Below are 24,887 nucleotides of genomic sequence, written 5' to 3'. Positions count from 1 at the left end.
TGCATTTTGTAGAATTCTCCATCCAACAGTCAATAATGAATTCTTCTCAGGCTTTCCTGGAACATTCACCAGGCTGGACCACGTCTGGGCCATGCAATGCATCTAAGCACGTTGAAAAAAAATAGAAATCATGCAAGGTAGGTTCTTAGGTGACAATGGAATTAGTCTAGAAACCAGTAACAGAAGATTGTTGGAAAATCCCCACATAATTGGATACTATGCAACTCCTAAATAACTAATGCATAAAGGAAAAAAAATGGTAAGGAAAGTTAGAAAATAATTCGAGATGAATAAAAATAAATATAAGCTAAAATGTAAGGGATACAGCTAAAGCAGTGCCTTCAGGGAAATTCATAGCACTCAAATGTATAGATCAGAACAGAAGGAAGGTCTCAAATTCATAGTCTAGGCTAACACCTCAGGAAACTATGCAAAGGAGATCAGGGTCAGCCTAAGGCACAGAGAGGAGAGGAACAAGAAAAATGAGAGCAGAGACCATGGGAAATAAAAACAGGAGAGCGATAAAGAAAATCAGCAAAACCAAAAAGTGGTTCATTAAAAATATCAACAAAATTGACAAACCTTTAGCTAAGGTAACCAAGGAGAAGAGAGGAGTCATGGACTACCAATGTCAGAGAAAAAAAGAAGTGTCATCATTACTAATCTCCTGGACAGAGGAATACCTATCCTTACATGCTTGGTAACTTGGATGGAATACCTATATATTACCTTTCTAACCTGAATGCCTATATTGATAAATAAATTAATTAATTTATAATTAATAACCTAATTAATTTATAACCAATTACCCTGGCCCCAATGGGTTATGTGGTGAATTCTGCTAAACATTTAAGGAAGAATCACCAATTTCCCATAATCTCTCCCAGAAAGTAGTTAGCTAACTCCTTCTATGAGGCTATCGTTCTCCTATTGCCAATATCCTAAACAGAAATAGGAAATGATTACTCTAAACAAAGACTACAGGCCCAAATCTTTAATGAAGATAGAAGCAGAGCTTTTCAGCCAAACAAAAATAAATCAAATTCAGCAACGTACAAAAACAGCATTCACCACAACCCAGAGAGATGTACTGCAGGTATACAAGGTCAGTTCTAACCACAGCATTCACATCAACAGACGAAAGATAAGAACCACAGGATGACACCAGGGACACGGGAAAGGCATCTGGCAACACCCATCACTCATCTTTGATAAAAGGTGGTAGGATCGAAGGTCTGATGGACCGAATGCTTGTGGCCCTTGAATTAATATGTTGACCTTCTCATCCCCAAGGTGGTGGGTTTAGGAGGTGCAGTCCATGGAAGGTGACTGGCTCATAAAGACCAAGCTCCCGTGATTGGCATTACCCTTATTAGAAATCTGAGGATCCTGGAAAGATGATTCCCTGACCCTTCCCTCTTGAGAGGACATGGAAAAATGAGAGCGGTCTGTAAACCAAGAAGGGCTCTCCCCAGGCACAAAGCCTGCTGGCACCTTGGTCTTGGACCTCCAGCCTCCAGAACTATGAGAAATAAATGTGTTGATTATAAGCCCCCAGCCTGTGGTATTTTGTAAAAGCAGCCCAGTGACGAGAAAAGAAGCGCTTGGAGCTGACATAGAACATTCACACAAAAGCTGTAAGCTCACATGATGCTTAGTGGTGAAAAAACTGCTCCCAGATGAGGATCAAGGCAAGGCTGCCCCCCCCCCCACTCCACTGTGGTGCATACTGCACTGGAAGCCTCAGGCAGCGTGATAAGACCCAAACCAGAAAAAAAAAAAAAGAAGAAAAAAACAAAGAAAGAGATAGCAAAGAAAAAAATAAAACTGCTTCTGCTCATAGCTGACAGGAGGATCTGTGTAGAAAATCCCAAAGAAATGACAATGGCAAAAATAAAACCTCGCAGAACCCACAGGTGATAGTAAGCATGTTTCAGAACTCAAGCAAAACGTGCAAAAGGCAGCGGCTTTCCCACACGCCTACCGTGACCAGCTGGGGTTGGAAATGAAGAAACAATAGCCCCATCTGTAAGAGAAACGGAGTGTGTGTGAGGTGGCTATGCCTAACACTGTGGAACTCTGACGGAAGATCCGAGAAGATCTAAGTAAATGGGCAGCCTGTGTTCATGGGTCAGGAGATTCCAGAATCCCAGGTCCTGAAGAAGACAGGGATTCCCAGCTCAACCCATCGACTCAGTGCAATCTCCATCGCAGAGAACTATTTAACAGATATTGAAAGCAATAGACCTGCAGCACCGAAGAGAACAAGAACAGTCGGGGGCATCTGAGCTGAAGACTTACTAGGAAGCGATAGGAATCGTAAGAATTGACAAACTGATCAGTGGAACAGAATAAAGGCTTAGAGAAAGACCCAGACCAGCAACTGATTTTGGACAAAGGAGCAGGGTGGCTCCATGTAGGAGAGAGAGTGCTGGAACAACCAGACATGGTAGCGTCCACCTAGACAAAGCCAGCCCTTCGCAAGACCCGCTCACAACAGATGGTGTGATCCGGAGGTCATGTAGCTGGGACCGACCTAGCTGGCTTGATACCTGTGCCCACAGAACTCTGCGTGGGAGTGTCCTAGCAGCTCGGGTCCTCGTTAGAAAGTGGCAACAAAAAATGTGAAGGGATCAATCAAATAGGGCACGTATGGAATGCTGTTGGCCACGAAAGGAAACAAACTGCTAAGCCATGACAAGGAGACGGATGGATCTAAAATGCATATTATTAAATGAAAGAAGCTGGTGGGAACAGGTCACGTGGCATATAACTCTAGGGACGTGGCATTCTCTGAAACGTGGAACTACAATGACATTGAGAACAGGGTCCTGGCGGGGAGAGGGTTAAATAGGTGACGTGGAAGGGATCTTTTAAAGGGCAGTTCACTATTCCGTAATGACCCCGGAGTGGTAGATAAATGACCCTACGTGTTTACCAAAACCTGTAGATCTTTACAACACAGAGAAGGAAATGGAGAGCTGGGCTGTGGCTCAGTGGCAGAGCGCCCGCCTCGCATGTGTGAGACACTGGGCTCCATCCTCAGCACCACACAAAAATAAATGAACAAAATAAATATGTTGTGTCCATCTATAACTAAAAGAAAAAAATTTTAAAAGAATGAAATTAAATGTATGTAAACCTTTTAAATTTTTTTTTTTTTAACCAGGATGTTGGGGGATCCCATGATGAAGGCAGAATTTGCCAAGCGTACAAAACAGCCTCACGGAAAGGGGACAGCTACCAACCTAAGTGACTTCAGACATGAGTGAAGTCTGGACCCTGGGCGAAGGCAAGGGCCCTGCCTGCCGGAAAGCTCCGGCTCCGGTGGTCCACGTGCTTTCCCAGGACGGTGAGTCCCGCTGGTCTGGAGCAGTCCATCAGCCGAGAATGCCCTTCCACTGTGGCGGGGAGGGTGCAGACCAGCCAACGGAGGGGCCAGCCCAGGTCAGCAGACGCACCCATGTCTCCTGGCCCCAGCATCTGAGGGGGCCTGGAAGTCAAGGTGCCTCGGTTGCCACAAGCACACCCAGGACCTGGACCTCGGTTCCCAACACGACGTCCCTGTCAAAGGAGCCCTTGGGGAAACCGTGGTCAAGGCGAGGCTGGGGCACGGGAGGATGCCCCACAGTCAGGGTGCTCACTGAGCACAGCACCTGGCCTGGACGACTCAGCTCACGAGGTGGACTGGGGTCACCGGGACAGAGGGGCCGAGTGGCCAAAGCTGGAGTGATCGGAGCCGCAGAACGAAGACGTTGGGCTCCAGCTCAAGGAACAGAATGAGCATCGCTGCGTCCACCCGGGTAGGAGTGACTGAAGAGTCGCTCATGAAGAATTTCCAACGATTTGTGCAGATTCCCCGTCCCAGGAGGTGGGGATACGCCCTTCGCTCCTTCCTAGTGAGCGGGCTCCGTGACTCTCTTCCTGAGAGTGCAGGGGGAGGGTGAGGACCTCGGCAGATGACGCTTCCTTCGGGGAACAGGGCCAACCTCCGCAGTGACAGGCCACATGGACGCGGTGTGTCCTGGGCACATTGATAAGGTGTCCCCCTCTCTGGCTCCTCCCCAGACCATGACCCCAAGGTAAAGAGACAGTCAGGGGCTTCCACGGGGTGCCAAGCAGTGCCAAGAGGGACTTAGGTCCGAAAACACAGGGGACAGCTGGGAGACTGTCACAGTCCAGAGGAATGGGAGGAGGTTGGAGGTTGACACAGAACTAACCACAGTGGAAACTTCTAGATGGGACCCTCGAACACAGAGGGGGAAGAACTAAGGAACTCTGCATAAAGTCGGGGCTTTAGTTCGAGGTCATTTTGATATTGATTGGTTAATTGTGACAAACATACCACGCTGGTTCCAGGTGTTGATCATATGTAAAACTGGATATAGGGACACCTTATCATCTCGATTTTTCTGTTAAATATGAACCCTGTTATGAAAATAAAATATGTCTTTAAAACTTTCTTTAAAATGTTGCCGAGAAGAAAGAATGCCCCTTTTGTGTGTCTGAGCGTGATGTCTGGGGCAGTAGCAGCCAGCTTGCAGCCATGTGGGAGTCTAAAGCAAAGGGCTATTTAGCAAATACTTACGGCTCTCTGGGCCACATGGTATCTGTAGTTAACTACTCAACTCTGTCCTTGAAACACAAAGGCAGCCCTAAACATTGAATCATTAAACTGTTGTGGCTAGTGTCCAATAAAACTTTATTTACAAAGGCTGGCAGTGGGCAGCTGGAGGGTTGGTGTCTGGGCTGCAGTGTGCTGGCCCCTGTTCTAGAGGGCACATGCACACAGCAGGGTCCAGCAGGCCGCGCACTCCCTTTGAAACTAGCGCATTTCCTTGGGGCTCACACCACTGGACGCTTATTTTCATTCATTTGCAGCCAGAAGCCCCCAGCCCTGGACAAAGCTTAAGAGAGCTGTTCCTGGCCCCCAGGGTGAATGTGAGAGGGCTCACAGGGTGGGGCAGCTGTGCAGTGCACGCCTGCTGGCCTGACTGTCACGTGGAGACTTTGAGGAAGTGGGGGGGGGCAGCATGGGACACTGGGATAGCGCACCCAACTCTTGGAAGCTGGAGAGGCAGGCGGCTGAGTGCTCTGCCCTCCGTTTCCTGGGTGGAGATGGAGGATGGAGGCAGCTGGGGAGTGCAGGCCTGCTTGCCCAGGGGTGTGTCCCCTCTGGATGATGGCTGGGAGTCTGGGGCTGGCCTCCGGCAGCTCAGCATCCTGGGGGGCCATGGATGCCACATGCAGCAAGTGCCAGTGGCGATGGCGTGGAGAAGCCTGGGCATCCCGGAGGCTTCCTGGAGGAGGTGCTGGCTGAGTGGGTCCCCATGGTTGGAGGAGGTCAGGACAGCCAAGGGGCTGAGCGAAGGGCCTCTGGGCAGGAGGGCAGTGGTGACACAGGCACATGGTGAGAAAGCCCAGAGGTGCACCCCATTTGCTTTCTCCTGGGGCATCTGTGGGCTCCTGAGTGTCAGCATCCTCCTGAGGCTTCCTCCAAGGAACCGCGGGGGTTCCAAACCCCCACCAGATTGGGGTACCCCTGTGGGGGTGTCAGCCTGGCCCCAGGCAGAATGGTGGAGGCGAGGAGGGGCCCCTGCTGATTAGGAGGTGCTCCCCACCCACATCCAGGAAAGGGAGAGGGACGTCAGAGGCAGTGATGGAGGACAGGGCTCTGGCCAGATGGACAAGCTCATTGCTCATTGCTCATTGCTCTGACCAGACCCCAGAAGTTTCTCAGAAGGCACCAGACGCTTACAGTATTTTCAGCTTACCTGGATTTATCTGGAGGTAACCCCCACCCTGGGTGGGGGAGCACCATCTCCCAGCTTGGAACACAGCTCCGCAGCTCCGTGGGCCACCCACTGGCTCCTGTGGCCGCTCTCCTGCTGGCAGAGGTGTCAGTGAGCACGTGGGTCTCTAACACCAGCACAAAGCCTGGGGGTCTGTGGCATGGGCCCTTCCTGCAGCCAGCCTGGCATCCAGAGTGTTAAAAAAAAAAATAGAAACAAACAAAAAACCCAGGGAAGTGAAAGGCGAGCTGTTGGGAACGTGGAGTCGCCAGCTTTGGGAAGGGTGGCGTGGCCCTGCTCCCTGCCTGAGCTCCTAGCCAGAGCTCCCTGCCCGTGCTGTCTCAGCTGCCCTCACTGCCAGTTTGGAGCTGAGCGGCTGACTGCTCCAGCTGTCCTTCTGGGAGGGGTCCCGCCCGGCTGGAGCCCCAGACTCCCCTCCATGGCTGGAAAAGGCTCCCTGGTCCGTCCCGACTCCTGGAAGAAAGGCCTGCAAACTGGTCCAGGAGGCTCAGGGAGCCTTTGCTCATAGCATAGGAACCCCACGCAGAGCCCGAGTTCCTGGAAAGAGCAGCTGACGCCCGTGTGCTGGTGCCTCCTCCGCTGGGCACTTGCAGGCCTTCTATAGTGGATACTGTGGGGTCCTACTGTGGGGTCCCACTCAGGATCCCTGGAAACCTTTATAGGGGTCTGCACACCCCTCCTCCAGACCCCGCATGCATTGCTGAGGGCTGGCGAGTGGGTGGACCACTCTGGGACCTCTTTGCTCCAGTCTTCTGCATGAGGTCAGAGGGCCTGGGTGTCCACCCCTCCTGGTGCAGCTACCCCAGAGACCCACAGGCCCCAGAGGGACAGGCTGAGCTGGGACTTGACCTAAAACCACCTCCTTCCCTCACTTTTCTTCCCCCTCTGACCTCCCTTAGTCAACCCCCTGAACGCAGGAGGACACATCCTAAATCCATCCATCCCTTGCACACGAGGCCACGTCTCACGGTTCTTCTGGAAGAAACCCACTTAAGATACTTCCTTGCTCTCAGACCTTGTCTGAATTTTCATCCTGCATTGGTAAATAATGATCTTCCCTGAGGGAGGAAAAGCATACCATGTTTTGGAAACAATTAATCCCAGTAGCCACCCTTTTTTTATATTGGAACGATGTTGGAGTAGGTGTTTTCACTGGGCTTCCTGAGCTACAACAGAAAGGTTGAGCCACTCAACTTAAAGTTGCAAAGCAGTGCTGAGATCTCTCTCTCTCTCCACTAAATGCACCCTGGGGTTGTTCTAGAAGGTGGCAGGGGGTGGGAGTTTGGAAGGGAGAAGAGCAATACAGCCAAAGAAGTTGAGAAGCCTTGTTCCAAAGAACTGTAAAATTTATTGTCTAAGTATTGCAGCTTTCAGAGTGTCATCATTGCCACTAATGATCACTGATACACAACAAGCAGCTTCTCCAGGCCTGTGGATGGGCGCCCAGATTCAGAGTCTTAGGCAGCAGCCACTCGGGCTGCACCCAGCGTGCAAGGAGAGCTTACAGGAGTTTCACTTAACAGAACGCGGAAAACGGCTGCAAAGGAAGCGGTCAACGGCAGAAGGCAACGTGCAAGCATGGCGGGCAGACGGGCGGCGGGAAGTCGCGTGGCCTCTGAGCTCCAGGGCCCAGCGAGGTTCCCAGCACAGCTTCCGGAAAAAACAAAGCAACAAAACAAAACAGACACATTTCCTTCCATATCATCGGACGTTTTGAGGTTCTGGAAGCTGTGTTGCACACGGGGAAAAAATTATCTGAAACGTACAATTCACGGGGACAGCGGATAGGACAGGGGACGGACCCGGTTCTGGCCTGCCCTGGTTTTTGCTACATGAGGGGGAAAGGGGTCGCTTACTCTTTGCAAAACACATCGGGCTTTTGAAAAGATGGGGGCTCCTGGTGCACTCTGGGGGTCCATGCACAGACCCCGGCTCTGCAGAGAAGAAAGTGTTTCTCTGAAGGAAACATCGGGGTCGCCCATGGGCACGGGGGGGGGGGTGTGTGTGAAGGAAGCAGCACCCCCAAACCAACTGGTCCCCCTCAAACCAGCCATCCCAGGACCCCACCTAACCTCCCACTGGAAAAGGGTGGTCTCCTAGGGGTGCTTCAAAGACAATGAGGTGACCACCAACACCGCGAGCAGAGTGTGCCCAGAGCTGCGGGGACTCGCGGGGAAGCGGGGAGCTTCTCCAGCACTGGTTTCCAGATGGACACCCCCCATCGGGTTTCTGGGTGTTCACTGCCCTGCCAACCCCCTTCTCCTTGAAGTTTGGCAACAGTCATCCATGGGCATGAAGGCCAGGGACCCTGGACTTCTACACTGGTTGGAACCAGAGGGGTGGGGTGGGCCCTGCCCTCAGGCCAGCTGAGGTCAAAGCCACGCACTCCCACTCCCTCTTCACTACAGCACAGGCCACCCCACGAAGCAAGATTCACACAGCCTGTCCCAAGAGGGACAGCAGGACGGTTCCCCCGGCTGTGGCTAAGGACACATGTACAAATGCCCACTTTTCTAGGTTTCTGACCCAGATGGGAGTTACGCACAGTCCTGGACCATGAAGACCACAGGGATAGGAGGTCGGTGCCTCGCCGAGTGGGCCCGTCCAGGACAGAGGGGTGGAGACGCCAGAGGGTGACGGGGAGCCCTTTGTGAACCAAGGGAGAGGATGCCAGTCCCGGGGAGTGAGGCACTGTCCAGGAACGTCCCGCCAGGGGACGAGAGGGTGATTGCTTCCTTACTAAGGCACCAGAGACGCTTCCCATCAAGGAAGGTTTCGCTGGAACATCTGTGGGTCCCTGGACCTTTCAGGGCAAGCTATACTGACTTCTCCGCATGACCTCGAGAAGAATCCTCTTCAAGGCCCCACAGGGGCAGGTTCTGCTACTGAGGTATGGGGGACTTTCTGCGGAAAGCTCGGGCCCGGGTTCTGGGGTCATCACATTCTTAAAATACCCCTCGAAACAGAGGCCCAGCGGTCAGAACTTCTGAGCAGTTTTCAGGTACAAAGTGGCTTATGTCCCATGCCTCCTAGATCCTTCTCTTAGGTCAGTTGACTGGGTAGCATTTGCCCTGAACGAGGGGACATCTCCCAGGCCCAGAGGGGATGGCAGTGTGGGAGCCTGCCCTATCCGCAGGGGTCGGGGTCCCTCCTGTGTAGCAGGTCCACTGTGAGAAGACCCCGAGCGCCAGCCACAGCCCCTGCTGGACCCCGAGGGCCCCTCTTGTCTCCTGTCACCTCTATTCACCTGTGCCCAATCCTACTCCTCATCAAGGGTCCAGCCAGTCCCAGTCTGCGCAGTAAGGAGACTTGCTGGACAAAGCTGACCAGAGAAAGATGCAGGCGAGGACACAGATAGCCATCAGCAGTGGCTGTTTCCATGGGGAAGGGAATGCAAACGTGGGGAGGGAGGTAAGGAGTTCTAAAGCCTGGAGCAGGCTTTCTGTTGGTCTGACCATCATCCCAATTTAACCCTTTTATATGCCAGGGAGACACCTGGCTGTCACCTGTCACCTCAGGTGGTCTGTTTATTGGCCCCTTAGGTCAAAATTGATACGTGAATCAGAGCCCATGGGGAGGACGCCAAATGCCACGCTTGAGGCCTTTCCTAGGAGTCAGTGCGCTGCACTGACCTTGGCACTGACCTTGGCCTGCAAACGCTGGGGCCAGCTGAATCGCCAAAGCACTCTGCAGGAGCAAGCCGGGTAGGGCCCTTCGAGAGCATCCCTAGCAGCACGCACAGAGGGCAGCCCCAGCTTGCCAGCAGCACCCTGCCCTTCCCATGGGACCTTTGCAGTTTAAAAAAGAGGAAGAAAAACTAAAATTCCTTCGTTAGCAGTTTATTTTCATTTTGGGAAAGGCAAAATCCACCAGCTGGAACCTGGCGCCTGCGGGGGAACTTTCCTGATTCGCCTGCCATCCAAAGGCTATTCTGGCCCAGAAGGAAGAAATGTGTCCCCTTCGGTAGGGAATGTATAATGTGGCAACAACCTATCGAGACAGAAGCATGTGCGCTGCAGAAGCCCTGGTGGGCCTCTCCAGACCCCAGGGCACCCCTCTGCCTGAGGTCCACTCTGAAGCTCTGACCTGTCTTCCTCCAAGTCTCAACAAACATGATAGAAGTTTCCATCAAACAAGCACTGACATATTTATATTAAAAAATAGTGCAAAATCTCAACATTTATATAAATAACTCTAAGCCCCTGCTTTGTAGGTTTTTTTTTTCTTTACAAGGTAATACACACTTTCTGAGTTGGCATCAAAAATTGCCATTTTTTTTTCCTCTTCTAGTTCAGAAAACAACTTTTTCAATAGGCCTCTTCTAATACAAAAATACTCCTGCCCTCGCACATACAGTTTCTCTTATTTTATATATATTTATATATATAATATTGCAGATCTTTAAACAAAGGTTTTGTGCAAATATGTCTTTAAAGTTAAGTGAAATCATCATAAACAAAAGAAAATTAAGCATTCACGACGCAGCTCAACTGGGAACAAAAGACTACTGCAGAATTTTTTTTTTCTCTTTTGCCTTCAAGACAGCTCAACAAAGAAACGTGTTTTTTTTTGTTTTGTTTTGTTTTGTTTTTGCAAGCTTTCTGAGCTTGTGCATTCAGACCAGACATAACATGTAAATATTTATACACGGAGGGGGTGTGTCACCCTGCCCTCCTCTCTTCTCCTTTAGGAAGTGCCGAGTGTTTTGCCTTAAGCCACGCTGCCCCGGCCTGGCCCCCGGCTCCTAGAGGGGGTGTCCTTTCTGTTTATCCTCTTTGCTCTCCAGCGGGGCGAGGTGCGGGTGCTGGAGCCGGGTCCCCTCCAGCAGGGAGGTCGGCCCGGTGCTCTGCTGGTGCTGGTAGGAGGACCCCGGGTAGTGACCGATGACCTCGCTGTAGGTCGGGGGTGGCCCCTCCATGCGCCCGCCGCTGCCGTAGCACGTGGCGCTGATGCCCGAGTTACTGCTAGGGGGACAGGGGCCGCCCAGCATGGCGCTGTCCATCAGGTCACTGTCGAAGATGGTTCTGTTGGGGGGCGCGCGCACCGACTCTCGGTTGAGCTCCAGCTGCTGCTCGGGGTCCCGCAGCTGGAGGGTGCAGGGGCCCTGGTAGGGCGGGGGCTCCTCCCCGTCAGACAGCGAGATGGTGGGGGGCAGGTCGATCTCGTGCTGCAGGTAGGGGTAGGTGGGCTGGAAGCGGTCCCGCTGGGCGAAGGGCGGCACAGCCAGGCGGTCCGAGGGCCGAGGAGGGGCGTAGACCTGCGGCTGGGGGGCGGGCGACGGGTCAGGGGCGGGGGGAGCAGGTCGGGGTGGGGTCTCCGCTGGGGTCCACCGGCCTCGCCTGTGGGCAGCACCAGGACTGCGCCACCTCACGTGGGAAAAGGCTCTCCCTGGGGCAGGGGTCCCGGCCACCCAGGAGCAATCTATAGAGCAGGGCCCAGGGATGGGCCTTATGCAGTGACACCCTTTCTGTGGCAGCGGGGGAGGCTGCAGTGCTAGGGGTGTCGAGGGGAGGCAGCGCTGGGACTCACCTCTGGGATTCCGCCGCTGGACACCGTGCTCTCTGAGGGCCAGAGGCATCCTTCCTGCAGGGGCAGAGATGGACAGGCAGAGTCAGAGGCTGGAGGGCCCACCGGCTGGGCTCTGGAAGGAGAGGGTGGGCCCGACAGCCTCCATCCTGGAGATTTCTGGAGGACACAGCCACAGTGGACTCCTCACCCACCCCTCTCAGCTCACACTGCTGTCCCTGTCAATCTCCTGCTTTTCAAAATTCCAGAATATACATCTGACTGGTCCCTTTCCCCTGCAGCTCTGCAGACCTTAAAATAAATCCTTAATGGCTCAGAAAGAAGCCCAGGGTGCTATGCCTTCCTGCCTCCTCCCCTCCGGCCCACTCGCTCACTGTGGGGCCTTAGAAAAGTACTTAACTTCCAGGCCACACTTTGTGTGTCTGGAAATGAGGATAATTATAATACTTGCCGTGTGGAGTTGCTAAAGAATTTAACAAGTTGCACATAAAAGCCACTGGAGCCTGTGTGCTCTCCAGGAGTGTGCAGAAGTGCTGGGTGCCACCACCGCACTCCCTGGAGACACACAAGACAGGTTTGCCATGCCATAACACACTGGACACACCACAGGGCCTTTGTACTGGTTGCCCACTGTGTGCCCAACTCCTTTGACTACCAGTTCCAGTGTCTCCACAGGTTTCAACATCATCATCCACCACGTAAACATGGTGCCAAGTGCTGGGCCCAGAAGCTTCCGTCCCCTGCTTTGGGATTCTGGGCCAGCAGCAGCTCCTCTCAGGAAAGTGGAACTGCCAGGAGCAGTTTGTGTAAGTTGCCCCAGATGGCACTGAAGGGCTTCTCGGAGATGTGACTGATGTGCAGTCAACTTGTATAGTCAAAGCACACAATTAGCTAAGTTTGGGCAAACATCTACACCAAGAACCGACGATTCCCGTGGGTCCCTCACCTGACTCATGGGCAGCCTGGGGGGAGGGGGGGGAAGGCCGCAATCTCCTGTAGGCCACTGGGGGCGCTGGCTGTCACAACTGTCCCTGCAGGAATGCACTTAACCAGAGGTCAGGTCTCATCCTGGCCTGTGATCTAGCACATGGACGGCACCTGCAAACTGCACAAGGCAGACCCCAGGCCATGCCTGACCCTCCTCCTTGGCCATACTCATCTCACCCACCTCCCGATTCCTCCTCCAATATACAGAGAGTGTTGTGTCCCCCCAGCCCCGTCCCTGGCATCTGGGAGACAGGGAAGACCTAAACCAGAACCTCCAGACTGGACCCCAAAGACAAGCCCATTGAGACCTAGTACAATGCAGATTCCACCCGGGGGCCGGGCGGGCTGACGCCTAACAGCTCCCAGAGGCCCAGAGGCTGTAGGTGCTCTGCTCTGTGAGGTCCCTGAAGATCTGCAGAAGGGCTGCTGCTTCGGCTCTGCCTCCTTCCTACTCCCCCATCCCTGGGGCCCTTCCTACTCCCCCACCCCCAGGGCCCTTCCTACTCCCCCACCCCCAGGGCCTTTCCTACTCCCCCACCCCCAGGGCCCCTCCTACTCACAGAAGCTGGGGTCACCTCCTTCAACCCACCTCTACCCACCACCTCTCTGCTGAAAACCTTGGGCTTCCTGCTGCCTCCAAATTTCCACCTCCTCCCTGGAACCCACACCCCACACCCCACACCCCTGCAGAGCCCTGCTGTACCCTAAGTGGCTCCCCAGCAGGTCTTCCTGTCACTGTAGCAGGCTGGTGTCAGCACTTGCCACGCAAGCCCTCTCCCCATTCCCCTTTAGCACCGCCAGGCCCATAACTGCCTGTCCCCATGCCCAGCATCCAGATGGTATACAGCAGGTGCTCAGGTTACCATCTGAGTGCATAAGCTGCTGGGTAGAACCAGGTCCAAGTGTGACCTGGGGTACAGAAGAGACACAAGTTTCAGAATTCTCTGGAACCTCATCCCTGATGGTTTCTGGCAGTCAGGGGTGGGAAGCAGGGGGGGGGCTACTCTTGCAGCTCCCGTTGACCACCCCAAGCCCAGCCGCTGACAGGCCCCAGTGGCTCCCCTACAGAATTGCTTTCCCCTCCCACCTGCTCCCCTGCAGTCTCCTCTTGCCCCTCCTCCCCAACACCTGTGGCTCCTGTGTGCTCTGCTCCCCAAACACTCTCTGTAAATGGACACATCCAGACTGCCCACAGCTGCCCCATCTAGACCCCATCAGACAGGGAACCCGCCAATCACTTCTGCAAAGAGCTAGAGGAAGAGGTTTTCTGCTTTATGGGCCTGCTGATCTGTCACCACTCAGCTCTTCTGCTGGTGCCAAACACGTGCCAAACATGGGGGGTGGCAAGTTCGGGGCCAGCCTCAGCAACCCAGCAAGGCCCTAAACCACTTAGCAAGACCCTGTCTCAAAATAAGAAATAAAAATGGCTGGGGATGTGGTTCAGTCGTCAGCACCTTGGGGTTCCATCCCCACTACCAAAAAACCCCACAAGAAGCCCCCAAAACAAAACCATCACCATGAAAAATCCAAAAAACCAAGCAGACGGCCGGCCCTCAGGGCCAGTTTAGGCTCCTGATGACCCCCACCTGCCTTCAGTTCCAGACCGAGAGCCACAGGCTGCTCGGCAGACTCCCAGGAGCCCTCAGTGCCACACGGTCAGGGGAGCGCTTCTGACACCTCTCCAGTAACAGTCTCTCCCTCGCGTGGGTGAGATGGCCACCCTTGAAACTCTGCAGGCCAAACACCTGGCAGGTGCACAGCGGGGGCTGTTACAGACTGAAAGAAGATGCCTCTGGCCAGCACAGGGCCTGGCTCTGGGACAGCGGCCTCCCCGGGCCTGGCTCCCTCTCCCGGCTGGCTGCTTGCCACCCCGCCTGGCTGCACCCTGCCCCTGCCCCTGGGAAACTGGCCCTTGGCAGGCAGGCCCCCATAGAGAGCAGATCAGGCTGTGGCTTGATTTGGGGACAAAGAGGACAAAGGGTGGCTCCATCCCAGGCCCTGGCTGAGCTCTGGGTCTGAGACGGCCTTCTGCACAGGTTTTCCGCGGGGACTTTGGCTGGGCGGGCATGGCTGCTTGCGGGGGGATGAAGACTGAACAAGAGCAGGAAAGGAGACCCAGAGCAGGGCCCACCTGCCCAACTGGTGCCCAAGGGCAAGGCTCGGGACACTCAGAAACAGGAAGGAAAACAGAAACCTCCTCCCCGACAGGTCTCCACCCGGTGACACCTGTTCCCAGGTGGGACCTGGACTGCCTTTATGGGTGAATCCCCTCCTGTTATGGTGCAGGTGGGAGGAGTCCCCCCAGAGCTCACCAGAGTCAAGGCAAGAAAGTTCGGAGGTGGGGTGACTGGGTTCCGAGAGCCCCAGGGATGGAGACCTGTGATGCTGTGGGCCCCCAATAAGGTTTTCCTCCTCTAACGTCGTTCTCGTCAGGAGGTGAAAAAGCTGCCTAAGAACTTTCTTGTCCAGCTGGACAAGCCCTTCTGACCCAGGTCTGTGTCACTGTGGCTGGATGTCACGGTATCCAGCGATGCGTCCGTCCTGGCTTCCCCGGCCAGGTGCGGCCTGCACGCCAGCCTCACCCTGACCACTTGTCTTGCCCTGTGTGACACGTGAGGAAACAGCCATCAAAGGACAGCAAGAGGGGGTGGCCCTCAAATCCTGGGACAGCAGAGATGACCTGTCCATGAGGCAGTAAGGCGAGGAGAGTTGCTGGTAGGAGGGGACTCCCGGGTCACCTGAAAAGGGACCATGGCCAGAAGCTGTGCCAGGGACTAGGTCAGGGTGGGCAGGGGAGAGGCAGGCCCAGCCCCAGGCAGGCTCAGGGCTCCCTGGAGGTCAAGGGCCCAGAGACTCCTCAGACACGCCCTGTCTGGCAGGGGGTCCCCAGGGGAGATGCCGCCTCCTGCTTCAGGCTGAACGGGCTCCTGTTTACCCCATGAGGTTCCCTGGGGAGACTCCTAGCCCAGGTGACTGGGAAGCAATGGCCAGGATCCTGCTGTCCCTCCAGCAAGCCCCAGGTGCCGCTGCAGGGCTGTGTGCCTCCTGATGATGGCATCCAAGTCCCCACACCCAGAGCCTCGGTGCTGCTCCTCCCACAGCTCAGCTAACTCCATCCTCTCCCAGTGGCCAGGGCTCTTCACACAGCCATGGACAGGCTGTGTGGCCCGGGGCCAGTGTTCCACCTCTCGGAGCCTCCGTTTCTCCTCTGCATAGCAGGGTGAGCTCCAGGTCTCCACAGCTCCACAGACAGCAGCTGCCGTTGCTGGGGTGACAACAGCAAATAAACACCAAGAGCCCCGGGCGGCGGAGGCGGCAGGTTCAGAGAAGACGCGGTGGGCCTCCTGACTTAGGCTGGGCCCCGGGGTGCCCGGTGTCCCCGTCAGAAGTGCCAGAGCAAGAGTGTCTCTTGCCCTGACAACCCGGTGACGCACTGAGGCTGGGCCTGACGTGAGCAGAGATGTCCACACCTGCTGGCTTGGGCCTCAGCCAACACCAATTTGGCTCAGCCCAGACTCTGGGTGCCTCTGCCAGCCCCAGGAGTCCCTGGGAACTGGGGAGCCCTGCCCACCACTGCCTAGACTGTCACCACCCTCCAGGCACCTGCGAGCACCAGCTTGGGGACAGGCCACTGCCCTGGAACTGTCACATGCTGCCTCCTCCCTGTCACTTCCAGCCTGCCTTTCAGACAGCTGCTTCCCACCCACGGTGTTCCGTTCTGCGTCCCAGGCACACGCCGCACAAGCCTGCCCCTGCTAAAGCACCCCCACAGCAGGACAGACCCCAGGGAGCTGGGTGCTCCTACTCTGGGGGCTCCCCCCTCAGGCGAGGCTTTGAGTCCCAAGGGGACACTGCCGGGGTTTTCAGAAGGCCCAGTGGCGCTCACAGCTCCAGCGTCAGAGAGAGGATGATGACGAAGAGCAAGCGCTCTCCTGCGCAGCGCAGTTGGCCCCAAGTACCCCTGGGCACCGAGGATGGCGTGGCACTGGCCTGGACCCCCCACACCTTCCCCATGTCACCTCCAGGTGGCCTAATCAACAACTGAGCAAGTGGTTGCTCAGCTGCAGAGGGAAGCCACCCCGGCTGTGTCCAGGACAGACACACACTCTTCCCGTGCTACCTCTGAGGCTGGTTCAGTCTGAGGGTGCGGAGGGGCCGTGCTATCTTTCTCCCACCTCCACAATCCCCTTTGTCCCCAGCAACCTGGCCGTAGACTGGCTTGCCCTGGGATTCCCAGTATGGCCACCTTGGTTCCGCAGAGCTTGAGAGTTCCCTGTCTTGGTGCGTGGCCACCGGCAGCAGCTGCGGGACACTGCCCCCCCCCCCCCCCCCGTGCTCTCCTCCAGGCCAGGGGGACTCCAGGTGCACAGCGCACACTGGGTACAGGTCGTCGGCTGAGGGACTGAATGGGTAAAGTGCTTTCCAGCCACTAAGGACAGAGACCTCACTTTGTGCCAAGACCTGAGTCCTGGGGGTGGGGAAGACCTGCGTCCTGGGGGTGGGCCTTGTGACCCTTTTCACACCAAGGGAGCCAGGGCCCGGTTTTCTGCATCAGGAACTGGCCAAAGTGCCCAGCTGGGACTGGAGAAGCTGGGCTGAGACTCAGGCTCCAGAAGGGTCTATCCCAGGGTCCCGTTGCCTCCCCAGGGCACTGTGACCATACGCTGGCAGGAACTGGCCTGTGACCCATCCCTTCAGTCTGGGTCATAGCTGTAGGACTGCAGCCACCTTTCCTGCCACCCAACCCTGTTGGGCAGAGTCAAATGCCAGCTGCTTGTCCCTTCTGGTCTCTGAATGTCCCTCGAACACCTGTCCTGCCATCACCTGCCCCAGTGGCCTCCTGCTCTTGGCTCCCCCTGCAGGCCTGTCCCTGCACAGCATCCTGGACCACAGTGGGGACAGACGGGAAGATGGACCTCATGGCACTGCTCCCACCCTGGCCCTTGCAACGTCCCACCTGTGGCACATGGCAGAGGCTCAAGAAGCAAGGGGGGGCTCCCAGCCCTGCCTCCACCTGCTCCCCATTTCTCCCAGGCCCTCGGCACTCAGGGCTGTGCCCAGGCAGGTGTCTTCACTCCTGTAAACAGGAGGGAGCGGAGGCCAGGAGGGGACCAAGCCCTGTCCTCTGTCCCTGAAGTTCGGTTCCTTCCAGCACCACGGTGGGGACACAGAGGGCATTTCACCAGGGCCTCCTACTGCCATGGGGGCCCGGGATGCCGACGAGGCCACACTTACCGAGAGCCCGTCCTCTCTCCGCCTGCCCTGGCTGTGCCGGCTGATGAAGGAGCGCGCGGACAGTCTGTAGTGGCTCAGCAGACAGGTGATCACCACCACCATCACCATCATCACCACCACGATGATGAGGATCTGGACAAACTCCAGCTCCGCTGTGGGGACAAGGGACACGTGAGACCAGGCCACCCAGGCTGCCGGCGCAGGGCCCTGCATGCCCACAGCCCCTGTAGCCTGGGAAGGCCGGAAGACTCAGGACAGTGGGATCTCGAGACACCCTGTCCTGTGTGCCTGGGACGCAGCTCAAAGCCTGTGCCCAGGGCTGTGGTGAGACCCGCGTGCAGGACCTGACCCCAAGCGGCAATGGCGGGGGGGGCGAGGGGGGCGGCGCGGTTGGGGAAGGACTCACTGCCCTGGGTTCTCAGCCACCTGTAGCAAAAGGTGGGGCCCCTTCACCTCTAGGGGGAACCTGGGACTGGGTGTGGGAGAAACAGGTGGAACAGAGAGACGGGCGTGCTCACACCGGAGCTCACCCCACATCCTCACACCCCCTCCTGACCAAGAGGCCTCAGAAAACACCTTCCGGATGGCTCAGATGTTACAATCCTCATTTTTTAGATTTTTTTTTTTTTTTGGCAGGGGCGTGTTTTCCCCTGGAGGGCGGAAAAACCCTCAAGTGCTGGAAAAGGAAGGAGGTTATTTTGATCCTGCCCAAGCCGGGCAGCTTCTGCTGACTCAGGCGGGTCTGGGCCCCGGCAGCTGGCTGCAGTTGGTGCCAGCAGAGCCCCCACAACGGGCAGGATGCCGGGTGCCTGGGAAGTGACACTGGCAGAGGGGCAGCAGCTGGCCCAGGAGGCCCGCGGCGCAGGAATGTGCCTCCCCCAGACCTGGCGGGAGAAGGTTCCGGTGCTGTCCGGCCCTCGCAGCAGTCAGCCCAGCTCCGGGCCACAGGTGCAACACAAGGCCACTGCCTCAGCTCTGCTCCCGAGACGGGCAATGGGACGCAGGGGCCTGAACGTCACCACCGGGCCCAGGCTCCAGACCCCACGGGGACTCTCCTGCCACCAGCCCCGGCTTCCCTAGAGCTTCAGGCAAGAGCACCCCCTTCTAGGGGACATGTCAAAGGAGCTTCTCCCCAAGACCACTTCCTGAGCCCTGACCTCCCACCACCGTGTCCCTCAAGGTCGTCAGAACACTGCTTTCCCTTGCCACGCCACACACGTGCACCACCGCTCCCTGGTTCCATGGGACATCATGCCATCAAGGAAGTGCCTCTGACTGGGGTAAGTGTCCCCAAGGGACACAGAACAGTGTCGGGAGACACTTATGATATCACAGCTGGGAGTCAGATGGTGTCTGGAGTGGGCCAAGGATCCCACTGGGCAGCCACACTACCCCAGCCAAAGAATAGCCCCTCGAGCCCCGTGCCGGGCACGTCCTAAACACAAGTGCTTCTGTCACCCCCCTGGTCGGGGGACACCCCAGCTCTCCATCCGGGTTCAGCTGGCCCCGCCAGACCTGCCCAGTGAGGACTGAGGGCTGGTCAGGCCCCAAGGGCAAGGCCCCTGCAGACGCAGAGGTGCAGGGTGGGATCCCCAAGTCCAAGAGCCCAGAGCTGGCGGGCCCTCCCCCCAGAGCTTGGCTGCGGCTCCTGGCTAGATGCTGCCCCATCTGACCCTGGAGGACCCAGGTGAGAAAACGCAGTACCCAGGGCTCAGGTGAGCAGAGCAGACCCTGAGGAGGCGGGGCTTCTCCTGGCGGGAAGCTCCTGGGCTGTCTGGGTTCCACAGGGAGGGCAGAGGCTGGGCTGGGCTGGTCACTGTGGTCACCCTGCCCATCTCCCTCGACGAGGCGTGTCCAGAGCCTGGGCATCCTGACCTAATTCTGCAGAGCGCGGGCTGGTCTGCTAGGTGCAGGACAAAGCCGTGCATTCAGGGACACACAGGGTCTGCTCTGTGCAACACCCACACCCCAGAAGGACCTGCAGTGCCCCTGAAGCCATGCACTCTTCACCCCGGCCAGGGACACCCCCTTGTTTGTCTCCAGGCCTCTGCCCACGTTGGGCCTGGAGGGAGGGTGGTGTGGCCTGCTTTCTTCCTGTCCCGGGTCCTGGAAGCTGTGGGACCCAGATTGGGCTGCTGCCCTCTCCTGGGGTGGTCTGGGGCCCAGGTGGCAGTGGGTGGCAGCACATGGACCAAGACCCATGTAGGCCTGGTGGGGTGGACAAAATGGGCACCTGTCCAGAGTGGCAGATCACTCCCAGAAACAAGCACAACGCGGCTACTGGGTCCTGGGCCACCGACCCCGTTAGGGCACAGACCCAGAAAACTCACATAAGGGAGGCAGAGAGGACAGTTATCCAAAAAGAGAAACTGACCCGCCACCGGGCTACATCTGCAAGCTGACAGCCCGGATCCAGGCCCAGAGGGGAGAGAGGGTCACGGGAATTCCTGAGGCTGGCGCAGGGACCAGGGTCAGCGTGGCAGCTCAGGCAGGGGAGCCGCAGGTGAGGCAGAGCTGTGTGCAGGACACGTTTGGCACACAGGGACCCCCCCCCCAGCAGCCCGTGAAGATGCTCTGGAAACAGAAAGGAGCATCCCAGGAAGGTGGAGGGAGACTTCCTGGAAGGTGGGTCCCAGGAAGCAGCCCCCTGGCGTGGAAGTCACAGGGAGAGGCCCAGGGGATAGAGGAGGGTTCCTGGCAGAGGCTGGAGGCAGGACCCCCGGGCAGACACTGACGTGGAGGTGTCATGGGTACAGGGCGGGGCCCCAACTCTCCTCCACATCTGGCTGAACCCGCTCTCCCACACGGTGAGCATGGAGGCAGGTCAGCCTCTGACCCAGATCCCCCAGATCCCACTCCAGCAGCGTAGGGCCCTCGGCTGGGTTCACTAAGTCAACCCTTGGCTGTGGACTGGGGGGCTACGGCCCCCACCCCTCTGCTGCACTTGCACACCTGGGAGACACCTGCCTCACCTTCAGGCACCGGAGCCACCTCCTCAGGAAGTGCACCATGTGGCAAGCACCCGCTGGTCGAGGCCGCCAACTGGAGGCTGGATGCCCTCCGTTTCCACAGTCCCTGGCCTCAACTATGTTCCTGTTTGTCATCAAACAAAAGGAGCTGTGGGTGTCCACCCACACGGTCTGGTGCTGGCCCCTGGCCCTGGCCCCACACGGCCGGCACGGACCACACCCTGTCTTAATCTGCCTGCTCCCTGCCAACACCTCGAGTTGGACCTCGCTGCCTCCAGGGCTCGTGCCTGTGCCCACGGCAGGTCACAGAGTGCAGAAGGAGCCCCTTTCTCCACCAGTCCCCGCTTTCCTCCAGGGCCTCGGGGTGGACGCGAAACAGCACGAGGAGGCGCACATCCCTCCACCGCGACGCCCAGAAGTCCTCTGAGCCCTTGGTTTGTTTCACAAGACACAGGGAGGCCGGCCTGGGAGGACGGGGCTAGGAGGCTGGAGAGCTGGGCAGCTGCCTCATGGCCCCGGCAAAGGAATGGGAACCACGTGGGGGCAGGTCCAGGTGTGGCCACATCCTTGAACCCTCCAAAGAACCTAAAGGCCACCTGTGTCACGCTCGCCCTGGAGACCCGGCCGTCATTCAAGAGTTTCAAGCCCAAACCAGATACCTAGGCTGCATGTCACTCAGCTACTAAGGTCACATATGGAACCACTGGATCCTGCCCCAGTTTCCCTAATATGACAGCCTGCACCCCTTTACCTGGATGTGAAGCACAGACGTCCTAAGTCACTGCCCACTTTGTGACAACCATGGGTGGGTCCTACCGCTCCCTTCAGACCAGGGCTGTCACTGAGCTGTGACCACAGGACTCATGGCCATTGGTCACAGGTAAGAGGGATGAGGCAGGACGGTAGGCGGTGCTATCCACAGTCCAAATTCACTGACACCACTCACCATGAGCACTCTCAGGTAAACACAGGAAGCTTGGGGACCAGGTGCCCCAGGTCACACAGCCAGGAACAACAGGGCTGGGGTCTTATTCTCCCAACGCATCTGCCAGCCCCGGGTCCCAATGACACCTCGAGGTGCAGTCTGACCAGCGCCGGCCTGTCCCCTTATGTGTGCCTGCTGAGCCCTGTGACCCAGGGCACCTCTACCCCTGTGAGCCAAGCCCCCCGCCTGCAATGTGCAGGGACGGGACAACGGAAGCCAGAGCTCAGAACAGGGCAGAAAGAGAGTCCCACTCCGTCTGTCACAAACACCCTTTTAGGGACAAAAGCATCCCTTGTCCCTGCTGACACCCCCCACTGACACTCAGAGCCAAAGCCGCTGCCTGGCCTCTGTCCCCAGGGCCGGGAGTCTGAGCTCAGGGTCTCAGGGGCGCCAAGGGACAGGGCCCTGGGAGAGGACCAGCATTTCTCTCAAGGAGTCCAGTGTCACACCTGTCCTCATCATGGGGACATGGAGCGGCTCCTGCTACTCCCCTCCGTAAGTCTCCCCTGGGGGTGGTGGTGCCCACGGCCGTCCCTCAGGAGTGACGGAGCCCGTCTCCTGTGGCACAGTGAGGTCCCTCTCACTTGGCACCCTCTTCCCTCGTGAGTGGCTCCAAGTTCACAGGCCTCGCCGGTGCGGCCTGCCCTCCCTTGGGTGCTCCCCTGCAGAGGCCGCGGGGTGGGTGCCCCCTCTGGCTCCTTCCCGGCTGGGCTGGCATGCGAGAGGGCGCACCAAGTGCCAAGACTGGCCAGGGGCAGGCACGGTGCCCGGCCCTGCTCACAGCGTCTCGCTGACTCGCACCTTCACTCCGGGAGGTGGGTACTAATGTGCCCACCCTGCTCCACAGAGGAGACAGACAGACCCTGAGTGAGGGGTGGGCGGCTGGTCAGAGACCACACAGCTGAGCTCCCACCCCAGGCCCGAGCTTTCGTGGCTAGACCCACTGCCCCGGGCCAGCAACCTGGGCAGGATGGTGGCACCAGCCAAGGGCTTGTAATGAAGGTGCCTGGGGCCAGGTGGAGTTGAATGCCAGGAGCATCATCAAGGGGACCGTGGGGGCGGGCCAATGCCCTACAGGTGCACAGTAAAATCCTGGGGGGTCAGGACAGAACCATGCACCCAGAGTTCGGGGCACTTGCCAGGGACGAGAGAAAGTACCGACAGATGTTCCTCTCACTTCCTGTACGACAAGCACCGGGCCTGGTGGCGAGGACCGCGTCCCCTCTGGCTTCTCCAACCTGCAGTGTGGCTACAGCCCTGTGGCTGGTGGGGGCTGAGCCAGGCAGGATCAGATTTTCATAAATTTCAGACAGCGCCAGCTCCTAATTCCTGGGTGTGCGGCTCGGAGGCCAGACAGGGCCAGCGTCCACCCCACGGCTGCGCCCTGCTCCGCCTGCACTGTGGCCGCGGCTGGGGGTGTTACTGGGTTAAAAAAAGCCAACGGCAATACAGCTGTCAAGCTCCGAGCCTCAGTTTTGATAAAGGAAGGATCCACGGCGTCACGTCCGTGTAACACGGAATACAGTGGCTTTAGATCGGACTTCGCACAGGTCCAATGCCAACCGGTTAGAAGTCTTGGGGCCTGTGAGAGCCACCAGCATGGGGGAGGGCGGCCCGTGGTTTCCCCTGGAGGCCCACACAGGGGCTGGCGCCTGTGTCTGCGGCCCTGAGACCTTACATTTCGGCTCCAGGCTGAGGCCATTCTTTTTCCCTTGGAGGTTTTGGCCTCCACCTGGGTGGCAGACTGGAGCTCCCCGAGAAGCAGCCTCAGCTCATCCCTGTCCCTGCTGGGGACTTTCCAGGTGCAGATGAGGGGGGCTGCGGAGACCCTGTTAAAGTGTGTGAGGAACCTGGCTGGCCTGGGGCCCCCCATGGGTGTGGCTTTTCCTCATCCTGGGGACCATGAGCTGGAGCTCAGTCCTTCCTGGGCTGGAGGGCTGGGCAGAGTCCACCCTCCTGCCAGTCCAACCCTGGGGGTTTCCAGACCAGACGGGCCCCCCCACACTGCCCACGCCTATCCCCTTAACTGTCCCTGGGGAGGGCAGCGGCGCCCTTCCTGGCCCTGCACGGGCCTTGTCTGGCCTCCTGGCCACACACCCGGGAATTAGGAATTGGCGCTGTCTGAAATTTATGAAAATCTCATCTGGTTAGGCCTGCCTGGATGAGACCCGCAGGGCGGGCCTCATTGTCATTCCGCAGAGCCGGGCCTGATGGGGTTCCAGCCACTTCATTTAACGCCCCTCCTCCCCACCCAGCCGCCTGGCATTTGAATAAGAAGCCAGCTCCCCGCCTCGCATTTCAAGTAAAATTGAACCAGATGTCAAAGGAATAACTTTCTGATCGCTCTTGGTGCCGGTTCAAATACCCCCCAAGGGCACATTTATTTCTTGGGGCTGGAACTTCTGGGAGTTAACCTTGCTTTTCCCCTGAAGGCTGGAGGCAGGCGGTGAGCCCGGCTGTTTCCTCCGTTTTAGGAATGGGCTGCCCTGGTTTTGAAGGACTCCCAGGTGCAGCGGGGCGGCTGGCCTCTGGACAGGTGACCCTGAGATCCTGCCCGGTGCCGGGAGGTAGCCGAAGCTGCGGGTCGAGTCCCATGTGGGTCATGGGCTGTGGCTCCTGGCTCTGCTGTTCTGGGTAGAACCTGAGGTTCTGCTTGGAGCCTGGGCTCCAGCTCCAGCCCTGCCACTCACTGCGGCCTCTGGCGAAGCACTCGGCGTCCTCACCTGGGGAGAAACAGAGGGACCCAGCCCCCACGTCCTGTGGTCGGGGCAAGAGGGACTTGTCCACTTCCAGGGGATTCTGGGAGTGAACTCCAGGCCCTGGGCCTGGTTCCTGTGCTCGTCCCCCCTCCTCACACACACCGGGGCAGCAGCAGGAGAAGCTCACCAAGGTGTGTCCCCTCTGCTGGCACCAGAGTTCAGGCACCTGTCCCGTAGAGCACCTCTGCGGGGTGAAGACAGCCACCCCCAATCTTCAAGTGTGAACCTCTGACAGGCAAGTCAACCCCCACCCTCTGCCGGCTCTGTGGGGGCCCAAGCACACCTCACCTCAGGACCCTTGCATGTGATACTCTGGTGGCCAGGACTGATCTTCCCCACGCCCACGGCTTGTTCCCTTCATTGCCTTCTGGTCTCTGCTCCAAAGACCCTGCCCAGGGGCCGCTCTCTTCCCCACGCCCAGGACCTCACCTCTCCAGTGGTCCGTTTTTCCCTGTAGCAGTCACCTCCAAGCTGAACATGACCCAGCAGTTCACGTCCTGCCTCTCCAGCTAGAATACAGTTGTCCCCAGGCTGCACTCAGAGTTACTGTCTGTTCCCAAGCACCCAGACCACAGCCTTCCCTCAAGCGAGCACACGACAGATGTGCCGGGCA

The 24,887-nt window shown here is 57.6% G+C and overlaps 1 protein-coding gene across 1 annotated transcript in view; it reads right to left on the bottom strand.

Moving 5' to 3' along the window:
* Window positions 1-9,636: 9,636 nt before the first annotated feature.
* Window positions 9,637-24,887, bottom strand: part of Pmepa1 (prostate transmembrane protein, androgen induced 1) — a 49,295-nt gene continuing 34,044 nt past the window's right edge. Inside the window, exons 2-4 of the mRNA XM_078051881.1 lie at window positions 17,562-17,713; window positions 11,343-11,396; window positions 9,637-11,076 (exon numbers count right to left, since the gene is read on the bottom strand). Coding sequence (XP_077908007.1) covers window positions 10,558-11,076; window positions 11,343-11,396; window positions 17,562-17,713 — 725 coding nt within the window. The 3' untranslated portion in view covers window positions 9,637-10,557. The remainder of the gene's footprint in view (window positions 11,077-11,342; window positions 11,397-17,561; window positions 17,714-24,887) is intronic.

Source organism: Ictidomys tridecemlineatus, chromosome 5 (assembly GCF_052094955.1).
Source record: "Ictidomys tridecemlineatus isolate mIctTri1 chromosome 5, mIctTri1.hap1, whole genome shotgun sequence".
NCBI lineage: Eukaryota > Metazoa > Chordata > Mammalia > Rodentia > Sciuridae > Ictidomys > Ictidomys tridecemlineatus.
Note: the sequence above shows the minus strand (reverse complement) of the source record. Positions and strands in the feature narration are given on the sequence as shown.